At 36.5% G+C, this 17,080-nt stretch overlaps 1 protein-coding gene and 1 pseudogene across 1 annotated transcript; both read right to left on the reverse strand.

Moving 5' to 3' along the window:
• Positions 1-112: 112 nt before the first annotated feature.
• On the reverse strand, positions 113-1,129 carry LOC111393576. Its single transcript, XM_023019176.1, has 2 exons — positions 947-1,129; positions 113-619 (listed from the first exon to the last, which is right to left on the reverse strand). Exons 1-2 carry the CDS (start codon positions 1,090-1,092, stop codon positions 388-390), a joined length of 378 nt encoding a protein of 125 aa, XP_022874944.1. The 5' UTR covers positions 1,093-1,129; the 3' UTR covers positions 113-387.
• A 526-nt stretch (positions 1,130-1,655) lies between these two features.
• LOC111393577 overlaps positions 1,656-17,080 on the reverse strand; it is a 30,093-nt pseudogene continuing 14,668 nt past the window's right edge.

Here is a 17,080-nt window from a genome sequence, read left to right on the forward strand (position 1 = left end):
CAATATCCTTTTGAAATGTAAACAATATTCAACTATGTTACTGACATCTTATTTAAGAGGCATATCCTAAGTCGTATATAAAGATAATATAATTTCAATCGAACAAAAGCCGTTACAACTAGTTGGTTCTCATTCATCGTGTCAATGGATCCCTCACAATTATCTCATATCAATGACATCCTTATTGCCATACTAACTTCGAGGGCGTATATGGAATACAGTATACACTAGAGTATTGTAATTTTGTCAAACCTCGCCTCTCCTTAACTAACAAATAAGTCATAATACAGCAGAAAAATAAAGGAAAATGAAATGTGACACATGAAAGGTGAGCACAAGATGACACAATAATTTCTCAAAATCTTAATTGTTAATATAGTAGATAGCTTATTCAGAGGGCTCTTTAATGGGCTTCCCACTTTCTTTTAGCTTGGCAATGGATTCTTTCATGGCCTCCTTTCTCTTTTTGCTGGCCAAAATTTTTGCAGTTAAACCACTAACATTTGGGTCCTTTTTCTCTTGTGGGGGTCGTGGTGGTGGCCTTTTAGCTGCACCCCTAGCATCCCTAGCACCACCATTCATAACCAAAGCTACACCAGTCAAGCCCAGTAATACGCCCCTGCATTGCACACTTCACACGATTACAACCAGCTAAATAACAAACTCCACATGCTTATGCGTGTACGAGACTATATGAAATTCAAAGAGATCAAATAAGAAATGATACTCTGAATTACTTAACTGTATGGAATATACAATATACTAAAAATGGCATCTATGTGCTTATCTGAATTACATAACTGTATGAAATATACAATATACTAAAAATGGCATGTATGTGCTTTTGTGAAGGCATCAATGTACACTCATGCCCGTGTTCATGTATGAATGTACATGGCTCAATTGTAGAATGATGTGTACACAAGGGCATCATCAAGGAACTTACCTGCGTCTAACTTGTTTTTCTTCTGGGACTTCATCGAAACCACGACTATATGCCCATACCAAAGGAGTCGTCTTCCTCGATATCAAAGGGACTGGTTTTGCTGTGGATGGTACTGCAGGGACTAATAAATGGTTCATCATTGCCATATCACTTGTTCTTATTGTTTAATTTTCGAATGAATTGACATTTTTAAGTGACCCAAAACACATAATATATGGATAGCGTTCACCTCTTTAGAATTAAGTTGAAGATTTCATTGGCTGTTTCTTGATAAGGTCTCAATTTTGTAGACCCTACCCATATATAGCAAACATGTGAATCCCAACATTTATCCACAGCTTTTCAAGAAACTTTGGTATATTCGCATAGAAGCCATTATATAGTTATAAGCAGCGTCCTGAATCTACTCTTATGCCTATTTTGTCGAACTTAAAAGAGGTACTTTTGTCAAAAAAATAATTCTTGGCTTATACAAAATAAATTATTTATACAACAGTTTTGACCTAAGAAAAGTAACTATTTTAACACAAATGGCCCCATTTGGTACACATTAAAGTAAAAATGAGAATGAAAAATATAACCGTTACGGACTCCACACAAGAGATAGAAAATCAAATATGGTGACTTGATATGATGGATAACGATAATATTTTTCATTTTAATGAGTAAATAATGGGAAACAAACGGGGTTATTGAGTTGAAAGAAATTGGGAAATTTGAGAATATAAAAAGCCATTGTACTGGACAGAAGAAAACTCAAGGGAATAAACTAAAGCTTGTCAATTGGCATACTACTAGGAAAAACCATATTAGCAGCAAAAATGACTAATAAATTATGTAAATAGAATTTCATGTCAAAATTCCAACTACATTTTTTTCGACTAAAAAAGGCCAACAAAGCTGCAAAAAAATGGTAAAACAGGAAAGAATCAACTAAAACGATGGTTTTACTTGTGGAAAACAAAATCTCTAAAGAAATTATGCTCTAGAACTTTCACTTGTCATCGTCATCTTCATGTCCGGCAGCAGCGTTGAGAGCATTCAATCGTTCAATCAAACGGGCGGCCTTCCTCACTACGTAGGTGAGCTTCTTCAAGTTGTATCTGGGCAACAAAACACGAATAATTTCACATACGTCAATAAGGAAATAATAGACACGAACAGGGCAACTGACATTTGTGCATAAGAATCATTGCAGATAGAAGAATTCAAGACAATTTTGAAAGAAATGGGTTAAATTAAAGCATATAAATATTTCCAAACCTCTTTTGTTCCTTGGGTGGACGTTTCTCAGATTTCTTCAGGGTTGAGTGATGACTGATTTACACTCATTATATTATGCCATTAATTTCATGATTTTGCTAGCTTAGAGAGTATTTTAGAAGTGATAACAAGTGATTTTGGTATTGTTTTTTAAATTGATGGAAGTGGAGAAAACAATAGCTAAAAGAGGTCAAAGGAAGGAAATAGGCAAAAGCTAGCGAAATTGGATGAAATAATCTGAGAGTTCTAAAAGCCAATTAGATGAAGGAAGGTGTCAAAGGGATCAAATTTAGTCAAGATATGATCATAAATCATTTTCCAACCGAAAAGTTTTGCACCGAGTTTTTAGCCTCATATTGAGACTCATTTTTTGACATAGCAAACGATCGAATTGGAGAATGATATTTGAATCAAAGTTGTAGCCCTTTGAGTTACCTTTCCAACGCATCTTGAATCGCCTCATTCGAATATCGATAGAAAGAATTATGATAAAAATACTTAAGGCTATGTAGTGCAACCGAAGTAGTTCTCAGCGTCTAAGCGCCATGATGCTGAAATTTTGACAGAAAGTCAACGCCTAGGCGCTGAAGACGTAGCACCCAGGTGCTATCATAGCGCTTAGGCGCTGCGATTGAATATCTAGGGCGCGTTTTTTGGGCCGTTTTTAAATCCATAAAAACCCTACTTCTATATAAAACGAGGGGGGCACCTAAAAATACAGCTTGCTGATACTTTTGAAGGGTTCTTGACATATTGAGAGAAGACAACAGGAAGGGAGATTCAAAAGAGAAATTCAAGAAGATTAACACCAAGCAATTGAAGATTAGAAACATTCATTGGAAAAGGAAAGAGATTTTGGTGTAAGAATTCTACTTTTTCTTCTACATCTTTATTACAAACTCGGTGATGTATTCTAAGACAAATTCCTACTTTTCTTTTTGTATTATAAGTAGCTAAATTCATTGTTAGGGGGAATAATGTAACCAATTGAGATCTTTTACGTTCTCTTATTAAGACTTTCAGTTTTTAATTCTTCCATGTGTTGATTTTGTTATGAGTTGATTGCATAAAATTATCTGATCAATAACTTGATATTTTTGTGAATTCTTTACAAATAGAGATATGAGTTTAGGATTTAGACCATGTAGTAAAATTCAATACATTGGTATAACGAGTAAAGATGCCTATACCAATTATTGCGGTCATAATTGAATTCCTAGGACATAGAACTCGTTTAACTAAGTTGAATTTGTATAGAGACATGAAATTCAATTAGTTAAATAGATTCAATGAGAACTCGAGAGGGATAAATTGAATACAATAGGAGAATTCGACAAAACACTACATTAGAATTGAGTTTTAATTTGAGATATAAATGTGATCAATTGGTGAAGTTATTCTACCCTAACATCCATTCATTATTTGATTCTCCAACCAATCGTGTGAACATTCATTTATTTTCTAGAATTTAGATTAAAACCCAGATTTTACAATCTTTAATGTCAAATAGTAGTTAAAGAAAAATTGAATTAAGTGCTAGAAAATAGTCCTTGTGGGATCGACAATTCGGACTCTTAGGTCCACTATTACTTGTTACGGGTCGTACACTTGCAAAATAAAATTTTACAAGAAGTTTTTGTGGATTGGCAGCGTGATCAGGTAGGAGAGGCGGCTGAGGAAATGTTCGATCGGAGTAAATCGAAGCCAATACCGCATTGAACTCATGTTGATAATGGAATTGCTCGCACAATATATTTTGCATCAAATTCATTTGCAATTGCATGTCATGAAGCTGAGCGGCAAGGTCAGAAGTGGGATCACTAGCTGGTGTCGGTCGGCGTGAACGGGGCGGCTGGTCGCTCCGAGGAGGGGGTAGAGCACTGGTGGATTCGGAGTGACGTAAGAACTTCCAAGTACGCGCTTGTGTGATAGCCGGTTTGGGGTGCACAACCTCCTCAGTCCGGTATTTGACAACACCACCAGCTAAACAAAACTCATAAATCAACGATGGATGCCCTAGACCACCTGTCGTCGACCCTCTCAAAGTGTGTAAGATATTGTTGTGAATAACTTTACCAACATCAATTGATAGGCGACATTGAATGGCATAATTGAGGGTAGCCCGTTCTTTTATTACTTCGCTTAAATTGCTACTGGGAATAAGTTTGTCAGAAATGAAGTGATGCCAAGCCTTACAACCCGAAGTCATACCAGAAGCAGGGAAGTTAATGACATCAGTCTCCGAACGTTTCCATGTAGTACCAGCTATGGCCAAGACTCGAATGACCTCATCAAGATCAACACTCTCGTCACGAAGTCTAGAGTACTCGTCATTTTCAATATCTTGCAAATGATAAAACCTGTTGATGGAGGTTCTATCAAACAGTATCCATTTACCCCGCACAAATACTCAAAAATCTCGAAGCTCCTTCGCATTGGCGTAGAACTCCCTAACAGCCGGAATTAGCGCCGGTCGTGGTTGCCGAGCAAACACTTCCCAGTTCCGCCGACCTATCTGCTCTGTCATATAATTGTCAAAACCACGTTCAGGGATACAGGTCTTGTGTAACACCAAGCTATTATATCGTTCAGCGGCCTCAGCACTAATGAATTTGCTCCTGTCAAATGAGCTAAAAGAGGAGACTGCGGCTTTAGATCTCTTTTTAGGCGGCATTGGACCTGTGCAAGAGTAGAACAAGCAAACCATTAGCAAAAACAGCAATAAAGGAAGATAAGGCAGGGTTTAAAATCTAGCCATAAGAGGGAAATATGGTGGAACGTGCAATAGATGTATTCTAAACCCAATTTCAATTCACGATCATCTACATGGCAATGAGCACGATAGCCAAAATAGCTTCTTTGTACCCAACTAAGTTCACCTGGGCAATCCATCAAACACTTTGAAGGCACCAAATTTCCACCAAAAATTGCCCATAATTTTGGGAGTAATTCATGCCACATTATTCGCACTATATACAAATTTCTTGACACCACACACAAAGCAAGCCCTCCTCTTAACATAATTATCAAAAATAGGCACAAAAAAGCAACAACTATCATGTAAGAGAGGAGAAAAAATAGGGAGCAAAAAATAGTCATACCTGGAATGGTGCTGTGGAAACTAATAGGAATGGATGAGTTCACACTTAGCAACAATGAAATGTTGAAAACAAGAAGGGGGATTGGGAGGGAGGGCGAGAATATGTGATTGAAAGAATTGTGATGTGGTTGAGGTGATGAAATAAATTCAACCAAAAACAAAACTAAATAAGGAAAGAGATGGGAAGAGTGTACCTTGGAAGGATTGAGGAGGAGATGAAAATGGGTAAACTTAAGGGGTTTAGGGAAGAAGATGAGAGGGAAGAGGGGTTGGGAAATCTCGTATTGTGAGGAGGGAGAGGGGTTGAGGTTATATGCAGCGCCTGGGCGCTGCGTCTGCCGAGTTCAGCAGGGCGCTGATTTCTTAACCCCCCCCCCACCACCACATTTTTATTTAATTTTTTTTCACTTCTTTTTTATTTCGCCCTGCTGAACTCGACAGACGCAGCGCCCAGGCGCTGCATATAACCTCAACCCCTCTCCCTCCTCACAATACGAGACTTCCCAACCCCTCTTCCCTCTCATCTTCTTCCCCAAACCCCTTAAGTTTACCCCTTTTCATCTCCTTCTCAATCCTTCCAAGGTACACTCTTCCCCTCTCTTTTCTTATTTAGTTTTGTTTTTGGTTAAATTTATTTTATATCCTCACCCACATCACAATTCTTTCAATTACACATATTCTCGCCCCCCCTCCCCAATCCCTCTTCTTGTTTTCAACATTTCATTGTTGTTAAGTGTGAACTCATCCATTCCTATTAGTTTCCACAATACCATTCCAGGTGTGGCTATTTTTTGCTCCCTATTTTTTCTCCTCTCTTACATGATAGTTGCTTTTTTGTGCCTATTTTTGATAATTATGTTAAGAGGAGGGCTTGCTTTGTGTGTGGTGTCAAGAAATTTGTGTATAGTGCGAATAATGTGGCATGAATTACTCCCAAAATTATGGACAATTTTTGGTGGAAATTTGGTGCCTTCAAAGTGTTTGATGGATTGCCTAGGTGAACTTAGTTGGGTACAAAGGAGCTATTTTGGCTATTGTGCTTATTGACTTATGTGGACATTGTCATGTAGATGATCGTGAATTGAAATTAAGTTTATAATACATCTATTGCACGTTCGACCATAGTTCCCTCTTATGGCTAGATTTTAAGCCCTGCCTTATCTTCCTTTACTGCTGTTTTTGCTAATGGTTTGCTTGTTCTACCCTTACACAGGTCCAATGCCGCCTAAAAAGAGATCTAAATCCGCAGCCTCCTCTTCTAGCTCATTTGACAGGAGCAAATTCATTAGTGCCGAGGCCACTGAACGATATAATAGCTTGGTGGTACACAAGACCTGTATCCCTGAACGTGATTTTAACAATTATATGACAGAGCAGATAGGTCGACGGAACTGGGAAGTGTTTGCTCGGCAACCACGATCGGCGCTAATTCCGGTTGTTAGGGAGTTCTACGTCAATGCGAAGGAGCATCGAGATTTCCGAGTGTTTGTGCGGGGTAAATGGATACCGTTTGATAGAACCTCCATCAACAGGTTTTATCATTTGCAAGATATTGAAAATGACGAGTACTCTAGACTTCGTGACGAGGGTGTTGATCATGATGAGGTCATTCGAGTCTTGGCCACAACTGGTACTACAAGGAAACGTTCGGAGATTGATGTCATTAACTTCCCTACTTCTGGTATGACTTCGGGTTGTAAGGCTTGGCATCACTTCATTTCTGGCAAACTTATTCCCAATAGCAATTTAAGTGAAGTAACAAAAGAACGGGCTACCCTCAATTATGTCATTCAATGCCGCCTATCAATTGATGTTGGTAAAGTTATTCATAACATCTTACACACTTTGACAGGGTCGACGACAGGTGGTTTAGGGCACTCATTGTTGATTTATGAGCTTTGTTTAGCGGGTGGTGTTACCACATACCCGACTGAGGAGGTTGTGCACCCCAAATCGATTATCACACGAGCGCGTACTTGAAAGTTCTTATGCTACTCTGAATCCACCAGTGTTCTACCCCCTCCTTGGAGCGACCAGCCGCCTCATTCATGCCGACCAACACCAGCTAGTGACCCCACTTCTGACCTTGCCGCTCAGCTTCATGACATGCAATTGCAAATGAATTTGATGCAAAATACATTGTGCGAGCAATTCCATTATCAACATGAGCTCAATGCAGTATTGGCTTCGATTTACTCCGATCGAACATTTCCTCAGCCGCCTCTCCTACCTGATCACACTACCAATCCTATTCCGTGTTTTTTGCCTCTTCGTCCACTTTAATACTTCTTTTCAGATCGCTTCTCCTAATCTTCAAAACAACATTAACAAACACATCAAAAACGTTCTTTACTCACAAGATCTAGCATTTAATCAAGCTAAAATTGTGCGAAAATCATGAGTGAAACAAACACATCATTGGGTCAGCACGGATGGCCGCGTGGACTTTCTTGTACAGCTCCTCAAGTCCACCTGGTTCAAGTCCTTTCTTGATATACTCACTGAAGTGTGATTGGTACATTTCTGACTCATCTTCTATCAAGGTCTGGAAATATTTAACACGAATAGAGGAAGTCAGATTTCCTTTCTTTAAATGTGTAATTTGTAAAGTGTGTTCGGGTTTCATTATAAGGAACTTATTATGCTATTACCACAAGAGGATAATTGGGTCCCCTAAAATGTATGAATAATAAGTGGACAGTGGTTGTGAATATGTGGTTAAAATTAAAATTTCACTTCGACAAGAACTTACAAGTTACTCGTACGGAAATCCCCACACACGCCAGTTATAGTTAAGTGAAAAATCAGAAATTTGACATCATCATCATCATGTATGCAGCAATGTGGCTGCCATAAATGTATTTCCTGTGAACCTTAGCATCAAGCTGCTTAGAATCCTTCAAAAATCCAGCAAACCTCTTGTGATTGTGGGGAACATCAAATCCCCCGTCAAGTGCTCCCTGTAATTAGTAACAAAAATCATTACGTTCAACGTGGATATACGCAACAAAATGCATACAGTTCGTTGAACCTTGTTACATCTAGAGAACGGATAATCCCTAAGCATCACACTGCGTTAATAGGACAGCCACATAATTGAGCAGTTTGAAACCATTGAACCGTGTTACATCTAGAAAACAGATAATCCCTAAGCATCACACTACGTTAATAGGACAGCCACATAATTGAGCAACTTGAAATCATCAACTTCTTAAAATGTAAACAAATCTAATAAGCTTCACATCTAGGTAATCAACATCTCTTTCCCATTCATAATTGTATCCTTCAACGAAATAAAGTATATTGGTGATCAAAGACAGATATTTAGCCTCCATTTCAGCTTTCATATACTCAATCAGACAATCAAATTTAACTTGGAAGGATTAATAACCTGAAATTCTCATATTAGACTGATTTGCAAAGAAGCAAACAAGACGAGCAACTCCTAGATTTCCAAGATTAACAAGGGAACTTATTGTCAATTAGATAAAAAGAGTAATTGACGGCCAGCAAGTAATTAACACCAGAATTAGAGATGCTTTGTATAGCTTTGTATAATAGTTGTAATAGAAAATTGCTCAGTTTCCATTCATGTACAGTGATAACTAACATTCAGCCATGTAATTTGCCTTATTATTCCTATATATACAAAGGAACCCTCACAATAAGGATTATCAAGTCAAAAAGGATAAATTGAATACCTTGACATGGTATCAGAGCCATAATTCTGAATCTCTTTGTGGTTTCTTGTGCAATAGAGTCGGTCTTCGGTGGTGTCGAAATTTTCCGATCTCTTGGGTGCTGTCGGCGTCTTCTGTGGTGACTAGTGATGCCTCCTGTAAAACTCCAAAAATTTTAGAATAAATATATATAATATTTTATGGTTTCAAAAGTTGAGGGACTAAGATGTAATATATTTTAAATTCTTATACTTTGAGTCAAATAATTAAATTTTGATAGAGCAAATATAAGTATATCGATGTTGGGCTCATTATGTAGCTCATATCAAATAATGCATATTGGACTCGAGAAAAAATTATTTTAAATAAATTATGTCCATGTTATTGAGGTTGAAAGATTTGCCTAAATTTATAATTAATTAGGTTATTACTCATTTTAAATTCTTCCATCCCACGTGAGCTACATGTTGGAGAAAGAGAGATGTATTTCTTAATTTATCATAACTTGATGGAGAGAGAAATAGCCTTCCTTTTAGAGTTGAATGATTTATTAAGTACAATGTAAGGGCACTTTTCTTGGCATAGTACAAGGGTAGGTTGTTATAGATGAGGTATTTTTATTTTAAATAGATTTATTTGCTTTGACTTTGAATCCAACCACGTGTGTAGAGATGAATGGGTTATATTTTGATAAAGATAAATCTGGAATTGATCAGGTTATTTATGATGGTTGGCTGGTAATTTAGATTAGTTTTAATAGTTGATTAGGATAAATGTTAGTCGTTAATATTTATCCTTAGTATGATTAGGCTAAACTTTGATGATTCAATCTAATTCTACTAATTAAACTCAACTTTATCCCGACTCATTGTACATGTTTTCTAAAATAACTCAACCAATTTTTATTACTATAAATACTAGGTAAGGATCTCATATTTTACCACACCAAAAGTATTCACACGTGAAAGAGAGAGAAGAAAGAAAGAGAGAGAGAGAGAGACAGAATAGTTTTGGAAATATCAAATATTTTAATCACGTACTTTCAAGGCGGAGGAAAGATTTTCAATATGTTTCAGATTTTTTAAACGAGGTAAGATACATTTATGTGCAAAGTGTGTTAATTTTCCTTATGCTATTATATACAATTAATATGCATGGGTTATTAGTGGACCTTCGGGTTCTAGAGAAAGAGAGATGATATTTCTATGAAAATTTAAGAGGATCTAAAATGGGTGTGTCGCTTGGTCACCGATATACTCCATAAGAGAAGAACGGTATGAAGTGTATAATTTATTTGTTATGTAATGGTGTATGAAAATTGCACGTATCTTACTGAATATTTTTAAATACTCACTCTTACGTTAATTTTACAGGTTAGTTCAGGTCGATTGAAAAAGTAACGAATTGGGGATGTGGGCTACCAAGTGGATAAAGAATATAAAAAAAGAAATAAATTTGCCGTTTTTAAAATTTATCAGTTAGTTTAATCTATTCAGAATGTGTTATTTGAATTTACTAAGAGTTTATGTTTATATTTAGATACGATTTTCATGTTTTCAAATTTAGAATTATAAATATTGCAGTTATTATTTACTAAAGAATTCTATTTTTATATTTCCGCATTTAACTTAAGGAAAAGTGAGTTTTTCGTAACATTCCGTTGTTTATAGTAAAATTGGGACGTTACAGTATGGTATCAGAGCATGATTTCACCTTCCCGTAGACTTTTTCAAAAAAATAAAAAAAAGGACGAGGGGGGGGGGGGGGGGATTTGCTTTATTTCCTATATTTGTTTAATATTAAAGGTTTGTGTAAAATTTATTCTAAATGATGAACTTACATAGTTATCATTAGAAACTTTTATGACGTTCCAATTTTAGAAAAAAAAAATTAAACAAATAAAGTTTAAGTATTTTTATATTGTGATTGCAAATTTTTAAATATGTAATAATATAAAGAATACTTGGCACGTGGCGCTCACCATTCGACTACTCTCCAATTGATCCCAGGTATGAAATGTAATGTCATGTTTTTAAACATTGCTGAATATTATAAAATGTATAAGCATGTTCACCTCGCATAGTTTATGTCATTTTACCAGAATATCATTTATGCACTGAGAACAAAATAATATTGATGATACAAAATTAAGCATAATTGAAATTATACTTGTCATATGATTAGGATGACTAGAAATAGCCCAACGTACCTCCAGCGTGTTGAAATGGCCATTGAGAACTACATAAATTATGAAGTGAGATGAGAGCGAACTTTTGTTGAACATGTTGAAGATTTCCTTTCTAAGTGGGAGCGAGCAAGGTTGTTTGGATATAATGAGGCGACAATCCTTTCGATATATCACCTTATAAGCACTATGCGACCTCAATGGAGAGACATGGCTTACTTCGTGAGGGACATGGATTATGATCTATATTTAGAAGAAGATTGGGATAAGATTAATTTTAAAGGATACTGTGAAGATATCATAATTTTATGGAACTACAGACAACAAGCACCAGCGCCCGAGCCCGAACCCGAACTCGAGCCGAAGGAAGACCCAGAGGAGGAGATCGAACCAGAGCCGGAAGACCCTGAGCAAGAAGTCCAACCACGAAATTTCATTGATTTGGTTATAGATTCCGAGCCCGAGTCATGCATTACTTTGGATGATGAAACAGCATAAAGAAAAAGATTCTAGATTAGGGATAAGTGTTATTTATTTGCTTAGGAAAAGTTTGATTATTCATTTATTTATTTTATTTTTTGAAGAGCAAATTTTCTATATGTAAGGATTTGGAAATTATATTAAAATTCTTCGTTATTACAAAGATTATTAATAATATTAGAGTGTGTGACCAATTTTTCCTAAATTAAAATTTTATTTGTGTTAAGAAAATGTCTAGACAACAACAAAACCAAGCTACGATCATCGGGGATTTGCTAAGAGCGGTACAAGATTTGGGCAGGCAACAAGCACAGGGTGGTCTCCATGGTTCAAACGCTAACAACACTAGCTCAATCGTGGAACAGTTCCGTTGCTACAAACCCCCAACCTTCGATGGCAAGGCAGACCCACTAGCAGCTAAAGAATGGATAAGAGGAATGAAGCGAATCTTCAAACATCTATCTTGCACCAATGCTCAAAAGGTGTTATGTGAAGAATTTATGTTGGTTGACGCGGCAGGCCATTGGTGGGAGTCAGCATCTCGCACTAGAACAGAAGCACAACAACGTGCTCTGGCTTGGACGCAATTTAAGGAGGAAGTGATGGGAAAATACTTCCCACAAGCTCTGAGGGATCGCAAGGAGACAGAATTCCTTCAACTCAAACAAGGAAAGATGAAACTTGAAGATTATGAGAGAAAGTTCGAGCAACTCTCTAGGTACGCACCACACCTAGTAGACACGGAGGTAAAGAAAGCAAGGAGGTTTGAATTAGGATTGCGCCCTGAGATTGGTGGAATAATGGCATCGCACCAATTCACCACCTATAGCCGAGTATTGCAAACTGTCCAGACAATCTCAAATAGATTAGAGATTGACCAAACTTCCCAGCAAGGAGCCGAGTCTTCAGGAAAGCGGAAATGGAACGGGTCCAACGAAGAAAAAGGAGGACAGAACAAGAAAGTCAACATTGGATCAAATTTTGGACGAGTCATTTCACCCTGTTCAAAGTGCAACAGCATACATGGTGGGGAATGTCTGTTCGGGAAACATGTGTGCTATCGATGTAGCAAAACGGGTCACATTTCCAAAAATTGCAAAGAAGACCCCTTAAAGAAGAATAACGAACAAGAAAAGAAGGGAAATGCTCGAATTTTTGCTTTAGCCCAGGAACGGACAACAAAGGACCCGAACGCAGGTAATTTCAAGGACGAAATTCTTTAAGGAGGGGAGATTGTAACGCCCCAAGAATTTTAGAATAACTATATATAATATTTTATGGTTTCAAAAGTTGAGGGACTAAGAGGTAATATATTTTAAATTATTATACTTTGAGTCAAATAATTAAATTTTGATAGAGCAAGTATAAGTATATCGATGTTGGGCTCATTATGTAGCTCATATTAAATAATACATATTGGACTCGAGAAATAATTATTTTGAATAAATTATGTCCATGTTATTGAGGTTGAAAGATTTGCCTAAATTTATAATTAATTAGGTTATTACTCATTTTAAATTCTTCCATCCCACTTGAGCTATTTGTTGGAGAAAGAGAGATGTATTTCTTAATTTATCATGATTGATGGAAAGAGAAATAGCCTTCCTTTTAGAGTTGAATGATTTATTAAGTACAATGTAAGGGCAATTTTCTTGACATAGTACAAGGGTAGGTTGTTATAGATGAGGTAGTTTTATTTTAAATAGATTTATTTACTTTGACTTTGAATCCAACCACGTGTGTGTAGAGGTGAATGGGTTATATTTTGATAAAGATAAATCTGGAATTGATCAGGTTATTTATGATGGTTGGCTGGTAATTTAGATTAGTTTTAATAGTTGATTAGGATAAATGTTAATCGTTAATATTAATCCTTAGTATGATTAGGCTAAACTTTAGTGATTCAATCTAATTCTACTAATTAAACTCAACCTTATCCTGACTCATGGTACATGTTTTCTAAAATAACTCAACCACTTTTTATTACTATAAATAATAGGCAAGGATCTCATATTTTATCACACCAAAAGTATTCACACGTGAAAGAGAGAAAAAAGAAAAAGAAAGAGAGAAAAGGAAGAGAGAGAGAGAGAGTAGCTTTGGAAATATCAAATATTTTGATCACGTACTTTCAAGGCGGAGGAAAGATTTTCAACATATTTCAGATTTTTTAAACGAGGTAAGATACATTTATGTGCAAAGTATTTTAATTTTCCTTATGCCCTTATATACAATTAATATGCATGTATTACTAGTGGTCCTTCGGGTTCTAGAGAAAGAGATATGATATTTCTACAGGAATTTAAGAGGACCTAAGATGGATGTGTCGCTTGGTCACCGATATACTCCATAAGAGAAGAGCGGTATGAAGTGTATAATTTATTTGTTATGTAATGGTGTCTGAAAATTGCACATATCTTACTGAGTATTTTTAAATACTCACTCTTACATTAATTTTACAGGTTAGTTTGGGTCAATTGAAACAGTGGCGAATTGGTGATGCAAGCTGCCAAGTGGATAAAGAATAGAAAAAAGAAATAAGTTTGCCGTTTTTAAAATTTATCAGTTAGTTTAATTTATTCAGAATGTGTTATTTGAATTTGCTAAGAGTTTATGTTTATGTTTAGATACGATTTTCATGTTTTCAAATTTAGATTTATAAATATTGCAATTATTGTTTACTAAAGAATTCTATTTTTCTATTTCCGCATTTAATTTAAGGAAAAGTGAGTTTTTCGCAACGTTTCGGTGTTTATAGTAAAATTGGGGCATTACACCTCCTTTGGGTTTTGTCAAGACTGTCCATTTGGGTCTTCCGTGGTGTCCGAGTTTTGGACTTCTTTGGTGCTGTCGGTGTCTCCTGTGGTGGCCGAGACCGTCGATCGCGTGATTAGAGGTTTGACATTAACCCCCGTGTGTTGGACTAATTAATCCATTGTTTAATTGGGGTCTTAGAGTTTACTTGGGCTCGGTTTATGATTTTGGAGGGCTTAATCAATTTTGGTTCTTCAGAATTTTATATTGGTATTATTGGGCTTTTTGCTGGACTTTGGTTTTGCTGAATTTATATTGGGTCCTTTTTTTCCCTAGTATAATTAACTACGTACATCATGTCAACCAACATGTCTGAAACTTTCGGTGTGCGGTTCACGGGTAAAAATTATTTTACATGGGAATTTCAATTTCGATTATTCGTATCGGAAAAGAATTATGGGTCACATTGATGGAAGTGACTCAGCTCCTACTGAAAATATTCAATTGGGCCAATGAAAAGTGAAAGATGCTAAGGTTATGACATGAATTTTAGGATCTGTTGATCCTATGATTGTACTAAATCTAAGACCTTATAAGATTGCTAAAGAGATGTGGGAGTATTTAAAAAAGGTCTACAATCAAGACAATACAGTCAGACGATTTCAATTGGAGTATGAAATTGCAAATTACACTCAGACCAATCTCAACATCCAGGATTACTTCTCTAGGGTTCAAAGCTTATGGGGTGAATTTGCTGATATTATCTATGCTAAAGTACCAGTTGAATCTCTTGATGCCGTTCAAACTGTACACGAGCAAAGCAAGCGAGACTAGTTTCTAATGAAGTTACGTCTAGAATATAAGGCAATTCGCTCAAATCTAATGAATCGTGATCCGTCCCCTTCTTTGGATGTCTGTTTTGGGGAGTTACTTCGTGAAGAGCAGCGTCTTACCACACAGGCCACTCTTCAACATCAACATATGACCTCAGATGCCGTCGCTTATGTAGCTCATGGGAACAACAAATGGAGAGACATGAGAAGGATTCAATGCTTCAGTTGCAAGGACTATGGGCATATTGCTACTCACTGTACCAAAAAGTACTGCAATTATTGCAAGAAGTCGAGACACATTATCAAAGACTGTCCTACTCGACCTCAAAATCGTAAGGCTAATGCATATCAGGCTACTACTAGGCCATCGACTTCTGAGACATCATCTACTACTACCCAATCTGCTCTTACTCCTGAAATGGTGCAACAAATGATTGCGTCAGCTTTTGCTGCTTCGGGACTTCAAGGTAAACATAATACTTCATCTCAATCTTGGCCAGTTGATTCCGGTGCCTCAAATCATATGACCAGTTCCTCTGATGGTCTTTATGATATTCGCCCATATCAAGGCTCATCTCATATTCAAACAGCTAATGGGAGTCATTTAGCTATTAATGTTGTTGGTAACATTAATTCTGCTTTTCGAGATATTTTTATATCTCCTGGTTTATCTACAAATCTGATTTCAGTTGGTCAATTAGTTGATAACAATTATGATGTCCATTTTTCTCGTGATGGTGTTCTTGTGCAGGATCAGGTGTCGGGGAAGATACTAGCGAAGGGTCCTAAAATTGGACGATTGTTTCCATTACATTTTTCTATTCCTAGTTCCTTATCTTTGGCTTGTATAACTATTAACAATAAAAGTGAAGTTTGGCACAAACGTTTGGGACATCCAAACTCCACTATCCTGTCTCATTTGTTAAACTCTGGTTTGTTGGGTAATAAAAATAATTCTTCTCATCATTTGTTCTTTGATTGTTCTACATGCAAATTAGGAAAGAGTAAGACTCTTCCTTTTTCCTTCTCACAGTAGTCGTGCCAAAAAAAGCTTTGATATTGTGCAAAGTGATGTTTGTGGCGTTTCACCTATCACCTCTCATGCCCAATATAAATATTTCGTGACTTTTATTGATGATTATAGCCGATACACATGGATCTATTTTCTCCATTTTAAATCTGAAGTACTTTCAGTTTTTCAGACCTTTGTGACATATGTTGAGACCTAATTCTCCACCAGTATTAAAATTTTACGATCTGATTCAGGTGGAGAACATATGTCCCATGAGTTTCATGATTTCTTAAAACAAAAAGGAATTTTGTCTCAACGATCATGCCCTTATACCCCTCAACAAAATAGGGTGATAGAACAAAAAAATTGTCATATACTGGATGTTGTTCGTACATTATTACTTGATTCCCATGTTCCTTCAAAATTCTGGGTTGAAGCAGTGTCCACTACAGTTTATTTAATCAATAGATTGCCTTCCCAAATTTTACGCTTTGACTCTCCATATTATCGCCTTCATAATCAACATCCTACTTATCATGACTTGCGTACTTTTGGGTGCATTTGTTTTGTTCATTTACCTTCTCATGAACAACATAAGCTTTCTGCACAATCTGTTAAGTGTGCTTTTATGGGCTACAATGTTTCGCACAAAGGTTATGTTTGCTATGATCCATGTTCTAACAGATTCCGCATTCCTCGTAATGTTGTTTTCTTTAAGCAACAATCTTTATTTCATACTCATGCTCAACATTTGCCTGAAATTAGTATTCTCCCATGCTTTGACGATTTGACCTCTCATCCTGAAAGATTTAAGCCCGGACTCGTGT

This window comes from Olea europaea, chromosome 4 (genome assembly GCF_002742605.1).
Source record: "Olea europaea var. sylvestris chromosome 4, O_europaea_v1, whole genome shotgun sequence".
Classification (NCBI taxonomy): domain Eukaryota; kingdom Viridiplantae; phylum Streptophyta; class Magnoliopsida; order Lamiales; family Oleaceae; genus Olea; species Olea europaea.